Source organism: Rousettus aegyptiacus, unplaced genomic scaffold (assembly GCF_014176215.1).
Source record: "Rousettus aegyptiacus isolate mRouAeg1 unplaced genomic scaffold, mRouAeg1.p scaffold_m13_p_9, whole genome shotgun sequence".
NCBI lineage: Eukaryota > Metazoa > Chordata > Mammalia > Chiroptera > Pteropodidae > Rousettus > Rousettus aegyptiacus.
The window spans coordinates 73,128,241-73,154,608 of NW_023416312.1; the positions used below are offsets into that span (position 1 = coordinate 73,128,241).

Below are 26,368 nucleotides of genomic sequence, written 5' to 3' on the forward strand. Positions count from 1 at the left end.
AGGTTTCTTAGAACCAGCCAGAAATATTAACATCAGCTTAAATGATCCTAGGAAAGAAAGTTCAGAATATGTCAATCTAATATTCAAAACTGATAATAGGAAGGAGAGCATGTTACAGAATACAGTGAAGGACAAAAATGGATCCAAATGAAGCTAAAGACAGAGAAGGAAAGAGGACAATAAGGTTTGGGGGAGAATCAGGTGAACCAATTTGGAGGCAAACAATCCCACATGTAAGTGGTCTGACCAGAATGTGGTTCTCTACAGTCCTAAAACTAACCTTTGGAAAGTTGTGGGCAGAAAGCTTATTTTGGGTTTAGTAGGAAATAAGTCACCAATGTCTAAAATGTGTGCCTTGGCACTTGCTGACAAACAGAATTTTGTTGAAGGCTTTGTGTGGGATGGGAAATGTCTCAATTAAAAGGAAAGCTAGGGACAAAATACATTTCTCAAGTAAATGTTTTCAAATTGGAATTTTTGTGAAGTGGGATTGCTGGGGTTTGGGGCTGTGAATCATAGGTTTGGTTGCAGGAGAGAAGCTAGCCATGGCCCTGTATAGTGACATGGCATATGTGGACTCTATTGCCTTCAGCCAGAAGCAAGGAGATTAAGGAAGTTAAGAGACATTCTAAACCTAAGGGGTCATAGGAATTGAAGGCCAACATGTATACATCAATTCTTAAGGTTGTATACATCAATCTTAAGGACCTTAAATAGAATCTTAGAAGTGGAAGAGATTGAATAGCAGATATTTCAGCTCATAAAATCACACTGGCTAGGAAGTATAGTGTACCTGTTAGGGTATTGATTTGCTTACTTTAACAACTACCAAAAATAATTAGCTTAAACAAGATAGCAGGCATACATCCTGGAAGCCTAGGGCAACTCTGTTCCATGAGATCATTCAGAGACCTAGGATCCTTTCTCACAAAGCTGTGCCATCCTTTGAATGTTTCCTTCATCGTCCTGACTTAATAATACTGATTGTCACCATATACATGTTCTGCCTATGGGAAATGGAAAGAGGAAAGTAGAGGGTACGTGCCCCTTTCCCAGGGTATGACTCAGAAGTCACACATATCACTTTGCTTCACATCTCATCAGCCAGAACTTTGTCTCATGGCCTCACCTAGCTGCAAGGGAAGCTGAAAAACGTAGTCTTCTTTTTCTAAGTGGCTGGATGCCCAGCTAAGAGAAGGGGATATAGATACCAGGGCAGTTAGCAGTCTCTGCCACATACAGACGCAGTTCTACCTGGGGTGTTTACCATGTGGCTTTGGAAACCTGCAGACTAATATCACTTCCATGAGAGTGGGATGAACCTATTTTGTTTCTCTGTTGCAGATTAATCCAAATGGTCCAGCCTGGTGCTGGTGGACATTAGCAGTTCTCCCACTGGAAAGCCGAGCTCAGCTCCCATTCCTAGCAATGAAGTCCTTAAAGGATAGACTGAACGGTATTCGGCGTGTCCTGGCCTTTATATCCCGAAACCAAAACTAGTGAGAATGGATTGCTGAAGAGGAGCTCCCACCCTCCCCACTGCCTACAGAATTCATCTTGTAAATATACCTAGATGCAATACCATCTTAACAGAAGCAAGGGTCAAACAGAGGCATTACCCTGCTATTGGCCACAGAGATTAATTGAGTAGAAAGACCAAAAAAAATGACCTGTTTGAAACTTTCTTTTTTTAGATGCTTCTCGACATGCTGCACAACTATATGCAAAGCAGAGATATTCAAGAGCCCGGAAATTTTTTTTTTTGATTTGACATAAAATTTTCTGAAAGTTTAAAGTGATTTTGCTTTAATTTTCTTCTTTCATTGATGAATGACTGTGTGGTTGAAATCTGAGGCAAAGATACTAATAACGTTGCTGCATTATTTCACTGACATGAGGTCTCCTCATTCCAAATGGTTCAGGTTTTATATAGCATTGTGTAAAATAATGTTCAAACTTCTTTGTTTTAATTTATTTTTTCACTACTGTATCCTTTTTTCTACATGTATGTTTGTAACTATTTAAGAGTACATTACTAAAAAGTCAATTGCTTTATTTATTGATATAGTTTACCATGTACCTAGGGGGAAGTAACAATACTAGAAATGTGTCATTTTTGCTTTAACCTTTTGTTAGATCCCAGTTCTTGAACCACTTTTGTGTCTATCCAGTTGGATACCTAAAGGAAGTTCAGAATCTTGCTAAGGTCATCTATAGTCACAGATTCCATTTTGCTTTCGGTTTGAATTCAGCAGTATAAAATACGTAGGGGATTTGGCATAGATTATGGAATAAGCCACAATAAAGTAAAATAACCCATTTTCTATATGTTATACAGAACAAGGCTGAAGGAATTTTTCTGGAATTAACTGATGAATCAGAGGAATGTCCTTTATTACAATCTATTATAGGCATTCATTTCAGCAATCTAATTTTAAGTGTTTCTCATTTCTCCCCTGTGCAGTTAAGAATGGGATTTTTAGGCAGGATAACATTTAGAGGAAAGAGTTTTCAGTTTGGCACATCACAGCTGGGCCTAGCTAGCCTCCACTTCTCAGGGTTCTGAGGATCACAGCCTGGCCAGCATGTATGGAAACACTTGCCGAAGGACTGCTTGTTATGAAAAGTATAAAGAAACCAGTAGAAAAGGTAGGATCCTTTAAAAAATCCAAACTATCTTTTTGATTTTTTAATACTTTTAAAGGAAACAGGAAATTAATCCATGATATTATCTAAATGCTGTCTGTCCTCCAAGTTACAATAGGCCAAAGATTTCAGTATAGGGGAAGAATGGTGGGTAAGCAGGTAAGAATAAGCCCTGGTTTAGCTTGCTTAGAGCAAATGTGATTCTTTTAGTGCCAGGTGAACCTGAAAAATAGCACGAGTATTAGAGTGTTATAATGAATGACAGAGTGAAGATTAGGGCAGGGAAGAAGTGAATTGTGCCATTTGTATCTTTACTCAAATGACCACACCCCCTGTGATTCTGGATAGTGTTATTCACTCACAGCCTGACCACTCTGTCAAGGTGAGAGGTTAATGCCTCAAGTAGTCAGTCTGGCTTTTTCCATCACCACCTGTGGCCAGAAACAGAAAAGGCAAAATGAGATGATCCATGCAACGTAAGAGAGCTTAAGGTAAGCAGAAACCAAATGATCTTTTCTGTACTTTCTTAATTGGAAGCTGTGTTGTCAAAGCATTATGTTACCAGGTTTGATATTTGGAGCCAGCCTGGATTGGAAGGATAGGCATGGTTACTGCCCAAACAAATTCTATAAAACACAGAGAGCAGTAAATTACAGGTCCCTCCTCAGATTTAGTGCCCAACCATTTGGTCATAAAACAGTCATAGTACAACAGTTTTCTATTATCTAGTATAAATGCAATGCAAAAAAAGGGTCATAAATGTCTCCACTTGCTAGGTGTGTTACTTTTGTGATTTAACTTTTTCTGAGCCCCAGTTTCTTCATCTAGCAAATGGTAATGATAATTACCACATATAGGGTTATTATGAACATTAAATGAGATAGTATATGTAAATCACTTAGCACAATACCTAGCATATAGGAGACATTTGACAGATCATAGTTGCAATTAGATTATTCATAGTGATGGAATATCACCAGGGGCCTACATTTGGATAATATGATGCTTTTACAGCCAATACCCATTTCCGACCCCTTTAAACTTGGTTGGGGGAAACCATACCACTGAATTTCAAACCATAACTTGATGCTTTATGATGATTCCTTTTGGAGTCAAGTCTGTTTGGAAAAGTGGAAAAACTAGAAAACAAATGAGGTTCAGAAATAAGGGAGAATTCTGTGCCAGCAAATTTTTCTTATTTTAATAGGCCTAAAAAGTAGTACTGTTTGGAGGTCTAGAATTTCCGATAAAATGGAAGCCTTAAGTTCTGGTTCCCTTAGAATAACCAACTCATCACTCCCTGCTCTTCAAAATGTATTGAAAATCTTGGCCATGCCAGGGTGAACAAATTTTACCATCTACAATGTTTGTGCTTAGTTCATGGTATTTCTTTATGCTGCCCCAACAAAAAATGTATTGCAGACCTACTACATACCAGGTACTGACTGAGCCAGGTGATTTAATGATCTCATTAAATCATTTATTTGTCACATCGATCCTGTAAGATGACTTATTATCCCCATATTATGATGAGAAAGCTGAGGCTCTGCAATTTTACTTTGCCTAAGTAACACAGTCAGGCAGTAAATAGCCAAGCTCGATTTTGAACCCATTACCTTACAGATTTTAGTTTCTGTTATACATAATTTTGTTAAATGGGTATGACAACCAAGTCACAAAAGCACCCCAAAAGCTCACAATGGGAAGGTGTAGGTTAAGTAAAATTAAATTACCCAACACATCACTACTTAATCTAGATTTAAGAAAAAGTTTAATTTAAAAAAATAATAAAATTACACATCATAGAATGCTTCATGTTGTTAAGTGAGTACATAACTCCAACAAATGTGGATTCTTGGAGACACAGAATTGCACTTTACTCTCAGTAGCCTAGATACACATTTGAGTGGTTTTATAGCAAGCTTTGGTTTCATTTGTGGTGGGAGGCAGAATGCAAGGCTAAGCTTTAGCTTTCTTTGGAATGTACTTAAATGGGGTCATGTTAGACATGACCATTTTTACTATTTGTAAATTGATTTTGTAGCAAAGGTTGGGAATTAAGAGTATACAGAAAGAAGACATAAAGCCAGAAGGACAAGACTTTCCCTTGGTAGATAATGCCATTTATTTGGTTAGTTTTCCTGTCTTATCAGGACCCAGTCTTCTCTTAGGAGATTATTTTCTTTCTGTGTGTATGTGTATGTATGTACATATATGTGTGTATATGCATTAGGTACCAAGCAGACATTATGCCTTTCTGCTTTTTACTGTACTACTGCTGCTAGCTAACAACCAGCAAAATGAGGAAAATGAAAAATGATGAAACTAATTTTCCATAGACATTTGGAGAAAAGAATGCTTTCCCCTGACTTAGGGGAACAGGGAACTGACTATTTCAACAATTTGCCTTTTCTGGAGGCTGACTGCTTCTAGCCCCACAGGTTTAGTTGAGCCACTGGGCATGTGGCACTTCCAGCTCTGCCTGTGGAGCTTGCCTGGGTTCAGATTATCCCCTGTAACTGGCCATTAGAGCAGTAGAGCTCCTGAGACTCGTTCACAGTTCCCAGATGTCTCTTACTGTCAATAGATTGCATGCTGTTGAACTGGACTTCATTGGGGACTGTTTCCTCATGCCTACTCCATTTCCAAGATGGAGTTTTATTCAGGAACTCATTCCTTGAGTTCTCAACCTGTAGACTCTGCATCCATTTACATTTACCAAGGCAGAATCATAACATAGGTGTGAAAGACATAAATGGAAGACAGCCCAAATAATAGAAAGAATATATTTGTAAACCTATTCTTAGGCTTGTGGATAGAGGTTTCAATTTATAACAAGACAGTTCTGAAAAGCAGCTGCCTGCATGGGCTGCAATTTGTGGCACTTCCTGAGTGCAGAGAGAAGGAAGGAAAAGGAGCCATGTAAAATGTACGCATTCAATTCCTCTTAGAATGATAACTCCCACTGTTCAACTATTTAACAATCTGGGTTATGCACATCCAGAGGTGAAATGAAGACATTTTGACTTATAAATGGGTATTTTCAAACACACTAAGTTAACCTTGAGAGAGAAGTGCCTGTAATTTTTGTTCTTGGTGTCATTTTAAAGGTTTAACTTTATGAGTCTGTAGATGTTTTAAAATTTGTTACAAAAATGTGATTAATGAAAGTTTACAAACCAACATTGTAGCTAATGCATCATTTTAAAAAGTCACTTAGCACCTGTTGTCACAGCAACATCAATAAAGAACAAATTAAAAGGAGAAAATAAAATAGGTTTATTTTAGATAAACTAGTTGCATCATTTTATGTAGTTCTCAGTAATTCCAGTAGTAAAATATCAAGCAAGCCATTTAAACAGCAGCAAACATGTCTGTGTTTGTTATCCCAGTTGTTTTTTGAGCAGTTATTTTACTCTAGCACTGTAATGAACTGAAAGGGGAAATAAGATAATGTTTTTCTTCCCTACATTGCTATTCAACTACCTCTATATGCTTGATTTCTCTTTAGGATTTTCTTTCCTCCAAATATGTACAAAAAAGTTTCAGTTCATCTATGTTGTAATAATAATGTCATATAGACAGTCTCTGTGAAAGCTGTTGTTCATTAAAAAATGTTTCCTATAATTTCACTTTGTATGTTGCACAGCTCTACCTATACCTTAGGACAAGAATTACCCATATACCTTCATTTTGTTGGAAGTATCATTTTGTTGGAATTCGAACAGAAAGGAAAACTATCAGGACATCTAGTTTGTCCTTATTCTTATTAGTTACAAGACACTCGACCAGAAGATCTTTCAAGGATCTTCTGTACCTACCTGTACTCAAATAAGCTCTTAGCATGTGACAGTGAGGCAGGTGTTAACTGATTAATGTGACTGATATGTTCTGAAAAGTTGGCCATAAATTAATTGTTTAAAAATGTGTCAGAAAAGTTTATTATTTAAAGAATTATGCTGGAGCATTTTGCCAATAATCTACCCCTAGTTCATTTGTAAATCCATTCATGTGTTGGGTTTGCTTAAAGCAGAGCACACTACCTAGTCCGTTTTCTTTGGCATTATAAAATGTTCATGAAAGCAAATTACACATTTTTATTTCAATCAAGTCGTTTTTCAACAATAGGCTAAATCTAAGGCCCAAAATGTGAACCTTTTGCCAGGAAAGTTAGTAAAAGTAACTAGGACAATGAGCGATATTGACTGAGCTAACTCCAGCAAGAGAGCTTTAACATCTCATCTTCTTTATAGGATCGATTTTAGTCTTGTGCCACTTACAGCTTTATACAAGGTCTATTTTATCACTGAAGGAAAAAAACATGGGAGTAGGATAATTAAAAGACAAAATAATAATTAAAAAAGAGTCCACTTGGGCTGGACTTGGTTCTTCGTTACAGGATCTTTTGGGTAATTGAGAAAAATCAGAACTCCTGCCCAACTAGGCCACAGAGGGAGTGCTTGGCTCTGTTGAACATTGCCCTGCTGTGTTCTGCCTGCCACATGCCAGCTCTCATAAGATAGAGTACACTCTGGCTAACGGTACAATCTCACCTCCAAGGCAGACACTCTTTCTGCCCCAAATGCCAGCATAACTCTCTCTGGAGAACTGGATTGGACTATCTAAAAAGAAAGTCTTATTTGCAGTTGTCCCCTAGGACTTGAGCAAAGCCGAAGCCAATACTTCCTGCTTCCTCTCCCCTGAGATCCATCCTGGAAAAATTGAGTTCTCCAGGGTCAAAGATGCCTCTCTGAAAGGAATTCTTAAGTCTAAAAATGAGGACAAGAGAAGGGAAGGAAAAATGCCCATGACCCACAGGCTTTTAGATATTTCCTTTCCTTTCTTATGTTTGATTTCTTCACTCCCAAGAGAGGCTGAGATGGAATGAGAAGGGTCTAGTGTCAATACTCCCCAATATCGGTTTCTTCCAGGTAATGCAAAACCTTCCCAGCCAGACTTGGCCCTGGGTCACCCAATGTAGAGGCATGCCCTGGTCAAGGCAGAAAGTGCAGGCTCCAAGGAGCCCTGCCTTTGCATCTCTGAGCCCACTTCCCCCACCCTTTCCAGTTTTGCATTACTGATTTTCCCATTTCAACCTATACTCATGTTGACTGGCCATCCATGTTTACTGTCCACTTATACACATGGATTAGCAAATGCCATTGTTGTGTTAGAAAGCCCTCCCCGAAAAAACCTTTTCTCCACTTACTGAAATGCTGCATTCCAAACGCGTCAACAGAACACTGCTTACCTTCCAGTAAGTCAATATGAACAATTTCTGGATGCTGCAAGTGCAACAAAATTAAGTCCTGAAATAGCCCACTTACCCTAAGTCCAGTTTCACTCTAAAAATTTTGTTTCTCTTGGGTTTTAGAGGGGCATTATGAGAATATTTGACACAATCATGGGAACAAGGGAAATCACTGCCCCTTTGGTTGGTTCAAAAGGATGTCTATTGTCATTCCCAGCATGCACCTGCATTCTCAGAACTACATGCTCCTCCTATAAGCCCAAATGAGCACTTGCATTAGAGGACTAGTGGTTAGGGTTGGGGTCCGGAGCATTTTGTCCACAAATAGAGTTAAGCCCTTCTGTTTAGGCAGTATAAAGGAATGAGTTCTAGTTGAAGGGAGGCAAAGAGGGAAGAGGGCAGGAAAGGATTGTGGGAAGGGATAATTATGACAAATGAAGTGGCAATATTTTTACCTCTTTCTGGGCTCAGAGCTTCATACATCCTCTTTTCATAGTGACTGGTTTTAATCTTCTATCCATATTAGAATATACCCACATCATGACTGCAATCATGTTTTCCAGAGATATGAGTCATGTGCTTATAGTCTTAGGCAGCCAAAGGCCTGGCTAATGTCCATTGAGTGTTCACTGCCTTCCAGGCTTTTCTAGTTTTTTTTTAACATTTAATTTTGCATTAGCTTCTCACTATAATCTATGAAGTAGATCTCAATTCCCATGTTATAGGTCAGTAAACTGCAGCACAAGGTGGTTTTGTTACCTATGGTCATGCAGATTAAAACCTGAGTAATCTGATTCCAGGGCCCGCACTCTTTAATAGATTTCATGAGCTATCCATCCTGCAGTGTCACAGACGCAGGAAAACAAGTCAGCCCATGGATTCCCAGTGGGAAACTTCCAGTAATGATGATGTCAAATAAGCATCAAGAGCTGCTAACATTTACTAAATGAAACTGCACGTTAGGCACTGCACTAAGTATGATCTCGTTTAGTCCCGAAGGAGGTGCTATTATTACTCAGCTTTGCAGGAGGATGCTGCAGCTCAGAAAAATAAAACAACTTGTTGAAGTCCATGCAGGTAGGAAGCAGAGAGCCTGGGATTGGCATCCAGGCTGTCTGACTGCAGTCGTTATTATTACTCTGCAAGTTTGATGACCTCTCTTGAAGCCCTCCACTCTCCTCATTTATCCGGCCTTGATTCCTGTGTCCTAGCATATTTTTTTTCTAATTCTAGTCCCCCAAAGTCTTGCCACTCTTCTGTCATTGGAGCCCTCCTCCATGTGTCCTCTCATCCTAAAAACTACAAACTCAGGAGCCCCACAATTGTCAGCGCAGCTTGCCCAGCTCACTCTTCCCCTGACCCACCTCTGTAGCTACTTTGAATATTCTTGTGTCACAGAAAATATATGGGTATAGATTTGAAGATTCAAAAGGTAAAATGTATAAGAAAACTCAAATGCTTCAACCCTGTAGTTCTAGTCATATATCCCAGAGCTGGAAGAGGCCTTAAGAAGTTATCTAGCCCAGCTTCCTGTTTTCAGCTGGTATTGTTCTCCCACTTTTCAGATAAAAGAACTATGGTCGTACAATGATGTTCAAGGCTATTCCATGAAGTGGTGACCAACATAGAGCCTAATATTTGATGCACACTCTACATACTAGGGGAAGCTCATGGCTGCCCTTCTTCACTCCATGAATGTTCTCATTGGGGGGGGGGCATCCTAGAAATGGAGATTTCATTGGGAAGAACAAAAAAAAAATGAACAGCTGTAGCCCATTTGGAAAGGCCCTTTTGAGGATTATTCTCCCTCTCTGACTCCCCTTACCTTTTCCCTTTAGATTGTTTCTCTATTCAAGGAGATTTTCTCTCACATGACCTGCTGCCTGGGAGAAACTTCCACTTCCTCCCTGGAAGTTTGGGATGGATGAGTCTGAGGCAGGCTGCTTTAGGCTGGGCAAGAGGAGTCCTTGAGAATCATGTCTGCCAGGTCAAACACCCCTCCACTTCCAATTGTTCAAGCTATCATTGAAGGAGTTGAGATCCACATCCCAGGGAGAAAGAAACTCAGATTTGGGGATCCTGATTCAGTACAGACAGGCCATCAAAACATATTCAGTATTGCTTTTCAAAGGACAAATCATAAAAAGCTTTTTTATGTCCTCCCTCCAAAAAAAAATATTTATTATCTTGTTTAGTAGGAAGACCAAAAGCAAGAGATTTCAGGGTTGGTTTATAGATCCAACGATCCCATCAGGTGTCTGGACTGTTTCCATCTTTCCTGAATGTTTTTAAAGCCCATTAATGAAACAGCTTCACAAGGAAAAGGAGGCTGTCAATCCAGTCCTTCTTGCTGAAAGCCAGATACCTGAAGGGAAGGAGTTTGTTGACCACCAGATCTACATGGCTATAAATCCATAGATGCAGGAATTTTTCAAGTGGCAAAGAGTTTTCCATGTAATAGGTTGTAACATCTTACTGGTTTTCTCATTAATTGATTGAAATAAAATCTTTGACATGGGTTAAATAAATAAATAAATAAATAAATAAATAAATAAATAAATAAATAGGAAAAAGGATCTTCTAATGTTCATGTTAACCTCAGGTTCAGGTGGGAGGATGTTCACCCTAGGTGGTTCACCTGTAGGAACTGCCAGGAAAATTGCGGTCGGCTACAATGGTAATTCTTAGTCCAGGCCCTTCAAAGTCATTAACACCTCCAATTCATTCTTCGACTCACAGCCTAGGCAAGAAAACACAGAGCATCACAGAGCATGGTGGTATCTCATAGTAAAAGTGCTTCATCTTGCTTTGGAAGGTACTCAGGGAAAGCTTCTTGGAGGAGGTAGTGGAGGGGCTGAATCTTGAAGGGTGAGAAGAGTGGAGAGGGATTGAAGACCATGCCAGGCAGAGCCAACACCTGAAAAAATCGAGTGGTCCATAGAGAGAGCCCTGGTTACTTGTAAGGAATATTGTGAGCAGTTCAGCCTGGCAGAACACCGGGCTCAAGGTACAGAAGTTCCTGAGAGGGAAGCAGGGCCAGTTTCTCACACTTTTGTTTTATGATGATTAAAGCAACAGCTTGTCTCTGGGCAGAACTGTGCAGCAGGCTTCTGAGAGATGGAGAGAGGGCTTGTGTATAAGAGCCCAGTTTGCTGGCCAAGTCAGAAGGTTCATTGCATAACTATGAAGAGAATCCTCTTGCCATAGCCTAACTCCTGGTGCTAGGCTCAGTAGGCACCTTAAGGTTTGGCCCAGAGGAAGGTAAGTGGGGATTGGTGGGATGTATGTGTTTTGAGGAGTGAGTGGAGTGCACATAAATGGAAAGGTCAAGGGTGGAAGGGGGAAGGACTGGAGTAGACAGTTGTGATTTATAAGACAAAGGACTCAGATCAATCTCCTCACCTTGATCAACCAAACATAAACCAGGGCCCTGGCCGTGGTGTGCTGGAGCTGGCTCATACTGGCTGATGAAAGCCAATTGTTAAGATTTCAGAAATTTTACAAACTGGTTGTTAAACACAGCCGTTATTAAGAAATTAGTTACGTAAACTTCAAATTAAATAAATTTTATTAAAAACAGAGTAATAAATACTCGAAACTTCTCACTTCCTAGTTATTCTACTACCTTTTGCTCTTACCTATGCTTTTGACATTATTTAAGTCTACTGGATCTATGTGGCAGAAATGTTAGATAATGGTATGTTACCAAGCATCTCTTTCTAAGTCCACATTCAGTGTCATCAGGTTGGTAGCTGAAATCAGCAATGGCAGGAGTATTTACACCTGGGATCTTCTTGGTAATAGTTTTTCTCTGATTCTATGGTCTAGACTAAAGCCATTGTACATTCACTTCCTGTCTTTTCCCCTGTTTTATTCATCTGCCAGTCTCTGTCCTTGCCTCACCATACTTGAGCTCTCCTATATTAGATCCATTGTCATATTTCTATCTGGTTTCCTTTTTTTGCTCTTTTAGCTTTTATTTTCTTGAGGCTTGAATTACACTGTTCTGTTCTTTTGGTCTCAGCTTCCCCTTTCCCCCAATAGCCTCAGAACACTACCTACCTGGTTATCCTCTGTCTGACCCAGCTGATGGTTTCCAGCATCTCCCACACATAAGCTTTGCTTTATTCTCCTCAAGATTCATTATAGCTTCCCAGTATACATTTGCATTTTGATTAGATTTCCATTGATTTCAGCTTTGCAAAACCAAAAGCAAAGCAAACCCCACAACTCAGGAAGCCACACTGGTATATTTTTTAAAAGTCTAGTTCTAACTATCAAAAATAGAACATTCTATCTATTTGGCTAAAGAAAAGAGGTCATCAGCTTGAGTGCAGAGCTGTATATATGGGGGCTTATAAACAAAACAACCTCGTTTTTCTCTTTTCAAACAGAATTTTAGCTACATCGATTCTGCTGACAGACATTTACTAGGGAAAAATTAATGGCTTTTGACTTACAAAACAGGATTATGAAAATTTGCAAAATATGAGCTAGATTGATGAACTTTGAGGGTAACATTCTTCATTAACCTAGAACTATATGGCAAAAAAAAAAAATCCAGTTTTTTCTGAAAGTGAAAACATGATATTTGTACCTAGCTTTTTAGATTAACAATGTTGCATATGCATTGTGATCTTTTTAAGAGTGCCAGGATAATATTCTAAATCAGCTTTTTCAGATCTTATCTCGAAGGACATGATACTCAAATGTTTCTAGATATCTCCATCCATCTGGTCCTTGATATATGAGCTGATACTTGTACCAGAACTATCTGCCATTAAATGAGCCAATTTGATATCAGAGTAATATTAGCCTCATAAAATGAGTTGGGAAGTATTGCCTCCTCTTGGATTTTTTGGAAAAGTTTGAGGAGAATACATATTAAATCTTCTTTGAATGTTTGGTAGAATTCATTGATGAAGCCATCTGGTCCTGGACTTTTATTTTTTGGTAGGATTTTGATGATTATTTCAATTTCCATACTGCTGATCAGTCTGCTTAGATTTTCCAGATCTTCTTGATTCAGTCTAGAAAGACTGTATTTTCTAAGTACTGGTTTGTTTCTTCCAGGTTATTAAATTTGTTATTATATACTTTTTCATATTCTTCTTGCATGATCTTTTGTATTTCTGTGATGTCAGTCGTAATTTCCCCTCTTTCATCCCTGATTTTGTTTATTTGTGTACTTTCTCTTTTTTCTTTAGTGAGTCTATCCAGGGGTTTGTCAATTTTATTAACCTTTTCAAAGAACCAGCTCCTTGTATTTATTTTTTCTATTGTTTTCATTTTGTTTTGTTTTCAATTTCATTTCTTCCTGCTCTAATTTTGATGATTTCTTTTCTTCTGCTGATTTGTTCTTCCTGTTCTAGTTTTTTAAGATGAAGCATTAGGTTGTTTGTTTGGGCTTGTTTTTGTTTTTGGAAATTGGTCTGTAATGATATGAACTTTCCTCTTATGACCTCTTTTGCCATGTCTCAAAAGTTCTGATATGTTGTATTATCATTATCATTTGTTTATATGTATCTCTTGATCTCTCTTTTTATTTCTTCCCTGACCCAGTTATTCTTCAGTAGCATGTTGTTTCAGCTCCATGTATTTGTGGTTCTTCCTGATTTCTTTTTGTAGTTGATCTCTAGTTTCAAAACATTACGATCTGAGAATATGATTCCAGTAGTGCCCAAAGCAGAGTGGCAAACTTGGGGAAATAAACATTTGTCCTTGTTGTGAGCTGAGTTGTGTCCCCTGCAAAACTCATAAATTATGTCCCTTACAAAATGCATAAACACCTCCCATCCCAAGACTTAAGTGAAAATGAGGCCCTCAGTGTGGGCCCCAATCCCATATGGTCCTTAGAAGAAGAGAAACAGCCACATGAGAACACAGCAAGAGGGTAGCCATCTGCAAGGCAAGGAGAGAGGCATCAAGAGAAATCAGACCTGCCATACCTTGGTCTTGGACTTCCAGCCTCTAAAACTGTGAGAAAATTGATTTCTGCTGTTTTAGCCACCCAGTCTGTGGTATTTTGCTATGGCAGCCCTAGCAAATAAAGTTATTTTTTACTTCCCAGACTCTAAACCCCTTTCCAATATTTGGGAACATTTCCATTGATGAGTGTTGGTGGGAGGCAGAGACTCTTTAGCAGCAGCAGTGGTTGCATCAAGATGGAGTTCTTGGTTCAATGTGGAGAGTGTTAAGGAACAAACTGTCATGTTTAATGACTATTGGTAGCAACTACATATTGTTTTGAGAAAGCTAGTCATGCAATGTGGTGGTCATTGCTCTAGCTCGCATAGGCCTGGGCTAGGCTGCCTAGCTCTCCCAGGGAATTATGTGAACTACCATAAACCTTTAAATAAAAAACATTTTCTTTCTAAATTAGTTAAGAATGTAGTAATGGTTTCTGTGGCTTAAAATTAAGTCCACAGATTGCTTTGATTCAAGTCTATATGTGTATCCTGAGAGAAACTCAACTGCAAATGTTACTAGTTATCAGGGACATTCAAAGTTGGACGTGTGATGTCCTCAGAGTTCTCAGTAGTCAGGCAATTTTGAGCAGTGCCCTAGCCATCAGGCTAGGAGAACACCTGACTTGAGGTGTTTTTTCTCTTTCCTTCCCTACTTCCTTTATGTCCTCTTTTTTTTACATGTGTTTTAATTTAATTAATTAATTAACTTATTTGTTTATTTATTGTTCTCCCTTTTAGTTCCTCATCCTTGGCCAATGATTTGGGCCACTAGACTCCACAGACTTCGTAAAACCCTAAGTGAGGACCTTGGGAATAAGGTAGCTGTGAGTCCTACTCAGTCTGGGCTCTCTTGCAAGTGAAGATTGCCTTAGAATGTGGCCCCCACCATTCCATCCCAGTCTTTTTTGCACTCGGCCATGAAGACTGATAATAATAATACCACATTTTTTTTCTGGGTAAACTTTGATTCTCTATCACTTAGAAACCAAGAGTCAGCCAGACACAGTTTCACCTATATAATATCCATAGAGGAACAATATCTACATCTTTATTAAGGGCAGCAAATAATTACTAGTGGGAGGTGGGGAAATGGGGTCAAAAAGTAGGGTTACTGTGTGTGTGTGGCCAGGGACCTCTCTTGAGTTAACATAGCAAGCACACTACTTCTATTTAGATGTTATATAACAGAGGAGCTGAATATAGGAAAATTCCCCCAAAGTATTTCTTGGTTCTACCAACCCTGGGCAGGAAACATCTAAGGTTCCAGTCTTTTATCAGAAGACAGTCGTTCGGCTCCAAGTTTAGGTTTTGCTCTTAGGGACGTATACTATTCCTCATCCACCTGCCTGGGGCTTGACTTCCAGTTACCCAGGCACCCAGCTCTGCTTACTGGTCTCCCAAACACAGGATTCAGGGCTTTTGTAGCCTCATTGTTTGGGCCTAGAACATAGTTCTTAGCTGATCATTTTTTAATGTGACCTCAGTTCTCCAATCTTCCCCACTCCATTCCAGCCTATTGAGTACGGACATGACAATGAAGTTAGTCATTTGGCAACCACATGCACAACTAAGGGGTAATTCCCTTCTTTTTGGAAATTCAATAGGGTTATTTGATTGAAAATGTCAAAAACCATAAAAAAAAAATCCAGGAGGCAAATTGAATTCATCTGAGGTAGAAGGCTTTCAAGCAACACCAGTGCAAGAAAGCACATTATACTTAAAATATACCCAATCCCTCACTGAATAGCTGACTTAACTTTGTTTTAACTTTTTATTAAGTAAAAAAAAAATAAAGGTCAGTAGAGCAAAGGTTTCTATAGCAACCTGGCAGCTGCACCTCTTGTAACCTATGAAATCATTAATTTGTGAGGTGCAACTAGGTCAGAGAAGAGCCCTATGGGAACTGGCAAACCAACAGTTATGTAACTGGAATAAGTGAAGTTTACAGCCCACTTATCAAGGAAATGAGTAGGTATTTACAAATGCTTGATGCTACCTTCTACTGCCCTATTGTTAGGAAGCCCTTCAACTGGTGGTAAGGAATGGGGAGTTGGGAGTATATATGTTGTGCATATGTGTTCAGAATGAGGAGTGCCTTAAAGAGTGTAAGGAGAAAACCTGCAAAAACACAAAACCTAACCTGAAGTCTGGAAAGCCCAGTGTTGCTGAAACTAGGTGATTCCTGCTGGTCTGCTACCCTGGCAAGAGTGGACAGACATCTTTTTGGGGAGGATGGGGCAGATGAGTACAAGCCAGTTGTATTTGAGAGTAAAGCGATGTGTGGGCAAGAAAACACAGGAAGACCAGAGAGGGCATGCTGACAGATACAAAAAAAAAAAGTTAGGACTGGGAACCTGACAGTTTACTAAGGTTATAAAGGGCTAAACTACCCTATTTATACATCCTTTGCAGTCCTCATTCTTCCCCATCCCACAATCTATGACAATAATCACAAATTTCCATGTATGCTTCCAAGCATCACGTAGAAAACTGATGATTAACACGGAGACTGCCGGAGATAAATATCCACCATTAGTTTATTTTATATCAGCGCCACCTCTGCAAACAAAATGTAAATAATCAATTCACTTTTGTTTAATGTGAGGAATTGCAGAGCATTATATATGGCAGCTATTTTATTTTGCACCTGCTGATGAGAACGAGGTTTGACTTAGAGAAATTTGTTTCCAGTCTGGGTCATATAATGAAAGTAAGACAGAGAGAATTGCAATCTATTTTCTTAGCATCCTGAGGGAAGAAAGCCTGTAAGCTGATTAACATCTGCCCTATCAAAGGGGCCAGAGCCGCCATCCTCTTCAACAACACAAATGCCGGGAAACCAGTCTAGGATGCTGCCCAGTTCCTGGACACTGGAAATTGCTTCTTTGTCAACATCCCTTTTGTCTCAGAACCCACCTCCCTCCCCTCTCCGTCTCTTAAACAACTCACTCAGGCACCTTATTTATTGTCTTTGATCATATTTGTGTGAGGAAGGTAGGAGTGGAAGACTAAATAACGTTTAACTTTAAGGAAGTGGTAGCGAGAGAGGTCAGTTTGGGATAACAACCAGAGCTACAGCATTCATGCTTTGGCTCTAATACAAGTACAGGGTCATTTCCAACTCACTGAATGACCCTCAGCCTTCCATGAGTCACAGCTATATCTGAGTCATAGGCAGGAGAGAGACTGCTTATAGGCTTTCTTCCTTATCCCCTCCCCATATTCTTCCTAGTTACTTGAAGAAAAGGCTGTTTTCTCTTATTATGATGATGAATGTCATAATGACTGTGGAGTCACATAAATTTATTATTTACTTCCTGTTGATAACTTCCTCTGTCTCAGGCTTAATATCCTTATCTACAATGTGGGGAGAAAATAGGACCTTGTAGTATATCATAGAATTATTATGAAGTATAAATGAGATAAACCATGTAAAGAATTTTTCAGAGTCCCTATCACATAGTAAGTACTCAACAAGTGTGAATCATTATTAAGTCATTCTCCCAAATTATTTTGGGAATCCATCTATCACAATCTTGGTTAGTGAGAATCATTTTCTCAGAATTTCATTACCCTGGAGGAGGAGGCAGAAAATCAGGGATGGCAGAGAAACAACAGTTGATTTTTACCACCTACAGTTGCAAAACCAAAACTGAGACACAGATCTAATCCCTAGCCGAGAGGGCACCTACCCCGTAACCTTTGACATAGAACACCGTGGACCACAGGGGAACCTGAAGAAATGCTACCAAAACTTTTGCCAACACCAACAGAAACTGAGACTAAAGGTAGCAAGTGTGATTACATATCTATCGGGGGTGGGGGGGTGGGGCGGGGGCGGGGGGAAGGAATTATAAAAACTTTACATTAAGGAGGGATGCAAGAGGCTTACACGCCACCTGCTGGAAACCAAAAGAAAATGCCTTCTTTACAACAGGCTAGAGAGATCATTACATAATAAATCTTTCTGGAAAAAAAGAACACGCTTCCATTAATGCACAGGTAGAGAAATAGTCCAATAAACACCATGTGAAACGAAGATGACAAAGCATCTCAGAAAGAAAGAGAAAAATCTCCAGAAAATACGCTTACAGACAGAGAAATATGCAAATTAAATGACAGAGAATTCAGGATGGTACTTCAGAAAAAAATGAGTGAGATATGAAACTAATCATATCAACATTTCAGGAATTTAAAAAAAACAACAAGAATAGCAGAATGAGTTGTTAGCAAGGAGACTGAAACCCTGAAAAAGAACCAAATAGACATTATGGAGATTTAAAAACACACCACAAGAGTTAATAAAAAGAAATAACAAGCTTGGGAAACAGAGTTGACCAAATGGAGGAAAGGATCAGTGATATCAAAGACAGAAACCTAGAAATAAATCAGAAGGAAGAATAGAGAAACCGAAGAATGAAAAATAATGAAAGAGAAATACAAGAATTTGCTGAAACCTGTTCCACCAAGAGAGGAAATGTAAGAATAATGGGCATTATCGAAGGCAAGGAAAAGGAACTGAGACTAGAAAGCACTTTCAGACAAATAGTTGATAAGAATTTCCCAAATCTAAGGAATGAGCTGGAGCTTGTAATTCAAGAAGTCAAAAGAACACCCAATTACCGCAACCCAAAAAGGTCTTCACCAAGACACATTGTGTTAACATTATGAAAAATCAATGACAAAGACAGAATTCTCAGGGCAACCATGGAGAAGAAACCGGTAACTCATAAAGGAAAACCCATTAGGTTATCCTCGGATTTCTCAGAGTAGACCTTACAAGCCAGAAAGGAGTAGACTTAAATATTTAAACTATTAACTGAAAAGAACTACCAGCCTAAAATAACATATCCAGCTAAGCTCTCTTTGAGATATGAAGGAGAAAATAAGACCTTTCCAGACATACCAAAATTGAGGTAATTCTTCACTACGAGGCCTGCACTACAGGAAATAATGAAAGAAGTCAGCTCACCCAAAACAAAATGACAAACACACACACACACACACACACACACACACACACACACACACACACATTAGGAGTAAGGTGAATATCAGGCAAAGAGAAGCAGAGGAGTGCAACCCTAACTAAGAACAGGGCATTATAAGATTAAACAATAAGAGATTTGCTGTAGCAAGAGAATAATGAATGTTCACCATACATAAGGACAAATTGAGAAAACAAGGACTGAAATGGGGAGGATTCAAAGATCCCAATTCACAATTGGAATGGAGATAAGGTACATGCAGAAGAAAATGGATGACTGTGTGTGTATATATATATATATATATATATATATATATATATATATATAACTATCCTTTACATATTTGTAATGGTAACCACACACCAAAGATTCACAAATGAAGTATATAACATAAAACAAGAAGAACCAGAGGCAAAACCCACAAAAGCCAACAGAATAAAGAAAACATAAGCACAAGGACAAGGAAGCAATGGAAACAAAGAGCTACCAGAAAGCAAAAGACAAAATGGCTATAAGAAGACCTCATATTTCAATAATTACCCTAAATGTAAATGGAATGAACTCACCAATAAAAAGGCACAGAGTTGCAGAGTGGATCAAAAAATAAAACCCAACATATGCTGCCTTCAGGAGACAGACACATCTCAGCTCCAAAGGCAAATATAGACTAAAAGTCTTCTTTTGAAATAGACTTCAAAATAAAAAAGATAAAGAAAGATATGGAGGGACACTTCATAATGATAAAGGGAATATTGTACTAATAAAACATAACACTTATTACTATCTATGCTCCCAATCAGTGATCCTCAAATATGTAAAGCGATTACTAACAGAACTAAAGGGTGAAACAGACCAAAACACTATCATAGTAAGGAACCTAAATACTGAACTGTCAGATATGGACAGATCATCCAAACAGAAAATCAATAAGGAAATAACATCCTTAAATGACACATTAGACCAATTGGACATAATTGACATTTACAGAACCTTCCATCCCAAAACAGCTGCTTATATCTTCTTCTCTAGTGTACATAGAACATTTTAAGAATCGACTACATACACAGATAGCCTCAACAAATATAAGAGGATTGAAATCATATCAACCATATTCTCTTATCATAATGCTTTGAAACTAGAGATCAACTACAAAAAGAAATCAGGAAGAACCACAAATACATGGAGCTGAAACAACATGCTATTGAAGAACAACTGGGTCAGGGGAGAAATAAAAAGAGAGATCAAGAAATACATAGAAACGAATGATAATGATAATACAACATATCAGAACTTTTGAGACATGGCAAAAGCGGTCATAAGAGGAAAGTTCATATCATTACAGGCCTATCTCCAAAACCAAGAATGAACCGAAATAAACAACCTAACACTTCATCTTATAAAACTAGAAAAGGAAGAACAAATGAAGCCTTGTTTCAGCAAAAGGAAAGAAATCATCAAAATTAGAGCAGAAATAAATGAAACTGAAAACAAACAAAAAAATAGAACAAATAAATACAAGGAGCTGGTTCTTTGAGAAGGTTAATAAAATTGACAACCCCCTGGCTAGACTCATTAAATAAAAAAGAGAAAGAACGAAAATAAACAAAATCAGGGATGAAAGAGGGGAAATTACGACTGACATCACAGAAATACAAAGGATCATACAAGAATGCTATGAAAATGTATATAACACCAAATTTAATAACCCAGAATTGGCCAGTACTTAAAAATATACAACCCTCTTAGACTGAATCAAGAAGAACTGGAAAATCTAAATAGACTGATCGGCAGTATGGTTATTGAAACAATTATCAAAAACCTACCAAAAAGTAAAAGTCCAGGACCAGACGGGTTCACCAGTGAATTCCACCAAACATTCAAAGTAGATTTATTACCTATTCTCCTCAAACTCTTCAAAATATCGAAGAAGAGGCCATATTGCCCCACTCAATTTCTGAGGCCAATATTACCCTGATCCCAAATCTGGTAGAGAAAGCACAAAAAAAGAAAACTACGGACCAATACCTCTCATGAACACAGATGGAAAAATCCTAAGTAAGATACTAGCGAACTGAATACAGCAATATATTAAAAAGATTATACACCACAATCATGTGGGCTTCATCCCAGGGACACAGGGATGGTTCAACATATGCAAATCTATTCATGTGCTACACCACATAAACAAATTAAAATATAAGATATAAGATTAAAACATAAAATTAAAATATAAAATATAAGAATTGATAAAATATGATCATATCAATAGATGTAGAAAAGCCTTCAACAAGATACAGCATCCTTTTATGATCAAAACACTTAACAAAATTGGTATAGAAGAAAAGTACCCTAACATAATAAAGGCCATATATGACAAATCCTCAGCCAACATTATACTTAGTGGTGAAGAACTAAACACTTTCCCTCTAAGATCAGGAACAAGGCAAGGCTGTCCACTATCACCACTGTTATTCAACATAACACTGGAGGTCCTAGCAAGTGCAATCAGACAAGAGAAAGGTATAAAAGGAATCCAAATAGGAAATGAAAAAGTCAAACTGTCACTGCTTGCTGATGACATGATTCTCTATGTAGACAACCCTAAAGACTCCACAAGAACACTACTAGAAACAATAAGCAAATACCTTAAAGTTTCTGGATACAAGACTAACGTTCAAAAATCCATAGCGTTCCTATACTCTAATAATGAAGTGTCAGAAAAAGAAGTGGAAAAAAATAATTATTTTCACAATTTCAACAAAAAGAATAAAATACCTAGGAATAAATTTAATGAAACATGTGAAGACCTATATAATGAAAACTACAAGACCCTATTAAAAGAAATCGAAGCAGATACAAAGAAATGGAAAGATATTCTGTGTTCTCGGATTGGAAGAATAAACATAGTTAAAATGACCATATTACCTAAAGCATTATACAGATTCACTGCAGTCTTATTGACATTTTTTAAAGAAATAGAACAAAAAAAATCATCAGATTTGTATGGAAGCATAAAAGACCCCGAATTGCTAAAGCCATCCTGAGAAAAAAGAACGATGTTGGAGGCATCACTCTACCTGACTTCAAATTATACTACAAAGCAAATAATTTTCGACAAAAAAGCCAAAAGCATACAGTGGAGAAAGGAAAGCCTCTTCAATAAATGGTACTGGGAAAACTGGAACGCCACCAGCAAAAGAATGAAACTAGACTGTTGTCTATCACCACACACCAAAATTAACTCAAAATGGATTAAAAACTTGAACATAAGACCTGAAACAATAAAATGCATAGAAGAAAACATAGGAACTAAACTCAAGGACCTTGGACTTAAGGAGGATTTTATTAATTTGACCTCAAAGGCAGGGGAAGTAAAAGCTAAAATAAATCAATGGGACTACATCAAACTAAAAAGCTTCTGCTCAGCTAAAGGAACCATCAAAAGGTAAAGAGACAACCATCCAAATGGGAAAATATATTTGCAAGCAACCCCTTTGATAAGGGCCTAATATCCAAGATATACAAAGAACTCATATGACTCAATAACAACAACAATAAAAAACACAAACAATCCAATCAAAAATTGGTCAAAGGACTTAAAGAGACACTTCTTCCAGAGGAAATACAAATAGCCAACAAATATATGAAAAGATACTCAACATTGCTAGCTATTAGGAAAATGAAAATCAAAACCACAATGTAATACCATCTCACACCTATTAGAATAGCTATAATTAACAAGACAAGTAATAATAAATGTCGTAGATGATGCGGAGTGATAGGAACCCTTGTACACTGCTGGTTAGATTGCAAATTGGTACAGCCACTATGGAAAACAGTATGGAGGTTCCTCAAAAATCTAAGAATGGATCTACTATAAGATCCAACAATCCCTCTACTGGGTATTTACCTCCAAGACTTGAAAATCCATATCCGAAAAGATATCTGCACACCCATGTTCATACCAGCATTATTCACAGTGGTCAGGACATGGAAGCAACCGAAGTGTCCTACGATAGATGATTGGCTAAAGAAGCTGTGGTTCATATATACAATGGAATATTACTCAGTCATAAGAAGAGATGAAATACTGCCATTTGCAACAACATGGATGGACCTCTAGATAATCATGCTACATGAAATAAGCCAGACAGAAAAAAATGAAAATTACATATTATCACTTATATGTGGGATAAACCTAAAAGCAACAAATGAACAGGACAAACAAACAGAAACTTATTTACATGGACAGTGGACTAGTGATTACCAGAGTGTAAGGGGGAGGGGAGAGGTAGACTGGTGGTGTGAAACTTAGATCATTTCTTCAATTTAATTAATTAATCAATTAATTAAAATTAATTTTTTTAAGCGAACATTTCTATCACTTTTCGGGGTACATCCTGAGTTGATTCCAATGGTCCTAATCGAACATCGCACAATCTCTCAAAATCAATTAGTTATCCTAATCACTTTTCAATAAAGACAAATTAAAGCATGAAACCTACCCCGCCAAAAAAAAAAACCTCTTTGATCTAAATTTCATTTTACCCTCCCTTCTTCCTCTACAGAGCCTTCCTAGGCTCACCTGGTCCATGATGAACTCATGCTCAGAAATTCCTCCTGCATTTATAGGACAAATTTATGTGGCATTCGAAGAACCAGGTAATTTAGCACATTCTTCTGTGTCCATGTTCTTGTTCTGTTTGTCAATGATTTTCTATATCCCCAGTCAGGTTGTACACTCCTTGAGAATAAAATCAGTATCAGATACTTTAGTTTTACAACATCTTCTACCCCCTAAGTGTGTTAGTACAGTTTGAAGTCAAATGAATATCAAAATCAGTAATTGAGAATGAGCTGGGGGAAGTCATAAACCTAGTTTATGTTCCTATAAAGCATTTAAAAAATAGCACAATTGATGCATGAGCATCAATTGCAATTTTTGCCTGATGCTAAGACCATAAGCAAATTATGTTGGGCTCTGTATTTAACCAGACTGAAGTTTAGACCCATTTTCCATGGGCCCTTGGCCAGTTTTTACAGAAAAATACCAGCCTTGGATTAATGTCTCATTGGGAAGTGGAAAAACACTGTCCATGCGTTGATGTAGGGACATCAACAGATAGAAACTGAGTTATCTCTGTAACTGAAGTGTGATCAGAAGAAAAGGAAAACTCTATGCACCATGAATTGTGGAATTGCGACTTGTTGCTGAAAGAAGTCTTTTTGTCTGTCCCTATGGCATCCTGTGATTGCCTCTGTCTTTTCTTTTATATGAGGTGGGGCTGCTTTTGTTTTAGACATTTCTGAAATTATTTCTGGGAATTCTTAAAATGCAGCTAAGTGACAGATCTGCATCCATAGTCCTCAATCTTTGTAGCGATGTTAATATTCTTTAGCCAAAAAACTACCGGGAACACACATGTAGTGATCAGGCTGGATTTATCACTTGTTTCAGTGAGGGAAAACGAATACCATAGAGAAATGTGAGGTTTCTCAAGAAAAAGGCATAAAAAAGACTTATTATAGAACCTGAGCTTTGGTTGGGTGACTTGGGGGTGGGTCAAAAAAAGCTGCAGTTCACTCTAGGTTGGATGCTGTCAGAAAGCAGCAAAATTCTGTGATTATTACAATAAATTTTCTCTGGGCTGGGAGGCAGAAGCTGTAATTGATAAATAAGCAGTGGTCATCATATTAGCCAGGATAGAGTTAATAGGTCATTTCAGTGGTTTGGACAATGTTTATATTTTGTCTGGGTACAAATTTTATGGAGTGGTCCTGTTTTTGCCTTGATCTGTCATTGTCGCAGAGTTGATTTGTCTCATTTTGATGTCTTGTGAAATTTTTTATGTTCAACAGAACATCAAGCCCTAGTTTGATGTTGCTGCTAGTGCCAGGCCAACTCCTAGCAACACCCAGGCCTAGCTGACTAGCTTCTGGATGTTAGGAGTTGATTTTCTCTTTCTCAGTTTAGTGTTTTACCAGAAGGTCATGTGCAAGGGTCTTCTTTAAGTGCATTTCCAATTGGCTTGAGTCCTCCTCCACCCAACAGGCATTTTTATCTCTAAGCCAACATTCTCTTGCCCTACTGCACCGCTATGTCTCTATCTACCCAACCCCTGGCACATTTCTAGGGCCTACCCCAAGCCCTATCTCTTCCATTAAGCCATTTCTGACCACTCCACCCCAAAGGACTTTCATACTGCTATGATCTTGGTACCTTATTGTTTGCTCTACTTCATTGGCACTCTCAGGTTACATCAAGACTGTCTTTCTCACTACCATATTTTAAGGCCTAACATTACATGCAATCTATGTAAGTAGTGATAAGTGGTACTGTTAATTGCCTTTTACTGTATGAGTCTTATCTCTCCAATGGAACTCTACCCTACTTGAGTGCAGGAATTGTGTGCTGCAACCTCATATATTATTTATGTCCCAGCTCTGTTCTAAATTTTTACATGTATTAACACATTTAATACTCACAACAAGCCTATGAAATAAGTATTATTATTATCTCCATTTTCAAATGAAAACAAAACAACTTTTTCTAGCCCTTTCTGCTACCTCTTCTGCCCCTTCCCCCATCTAGTTCACTCAGAAGCTGGTTAATGATAAATAGCAAGGGAGCAGTGCATGCGGATCCCCCCCAAATACTATTCAAGTATAACTCACTTTACATAGCATATGTTCTTGAAAATAGACATTAATAAAACTGTTTGCTTAAATAAAGCAGTTACCATTACTACGTGGAACAAAGTAGCATAGTTATAATGGTCTATGAAGATACCATACATCAAGTTAAATTAATGCAATTTGGCATATAGTCTCTCCTTAGATTCTCACAATAATGCTACCCTTATCCTCATTTTATAGGTGAGAAAACCAAGGCACAGAGTAGTTTCCAGAAAAAAAATAGGAAGACAGGATAAAGGGGTAAAACAGAAGAGAAAGAAGAGTGGAGCTACAGATTCAATGCCATCCTTATTAAAATTCCAATGACATTTTTCACAGAAATATAACAAACAATCCTAAAAATCATATGGAATCATAAAAGATCCTGACTAGCCAAAACAATCCTGGGAAAGAACAAAGCTGGAGGCATCACACTTACTTCCCAATTTCAAACTATATTACAAAGCAACAGCAATCAAAATAGTATGGCACCAACATAAAACAGATACATAGATTGATGGAAAGGAATAGAGAGCCCCCAAATAAACCTACTCGTATATGGTCAACTAATATTTGACAAGGGAACCATGATTATTCAATGAAGAAAGGAAAGTCTCTTCAATTAAAGATTTTGAGAAAACTAGATATTTACATTCAGAAGAATGAAATTAGGCCCCTATCTTACAACATTAACAAAAATTAACTCAAATAGATAAATTAATGCGAATTAACTCAAATAGATCAAAATAGATCTAGCACACAAAATTAACTCAAATAGATCAAAATAGATAAAAGACTTAAATGTAAGACCTGAAACTATAAAACTCCTAGAAGAAAAT

The 26,368-nt window shown here is 37.9% G+C and overlaps 1 protein-coding gene across 4 annotated transcripts in view; it reads left to right on the forward strand.

The window, feature by feature from the left end:
• Positions 1 to 6,970, forward strand: part of LONRF3 (LON peptidase N-terminal domain and ring finger 3) — a 129,156-nt gene extending 122,186 nt beyond the window's left edge. For 3 of the 4 annotated variants that reach the window (XM_036226856.1, XM_036226855.1, XM_016124443.2), the window contains one exon: positions 1,345 to 6,969. In XM_036226856.1, the coding sequence (XP_036082749.1) occupies positions 1,345 to 1,500 (156 nt within the window). In that variant the 3' untranslated portion in view covers positions 1,501 to 6,969. Of the gene's footprint in view, positions 1 to 1,344 lie in introns of all 4 variants that reach the window. The other variant, XM_016124442.2, reaches the window with a different exon arrangement.
• The last annotated feature ends 19,398 nt before the right edge of the window (positions 6,971 to 26,368 follow it).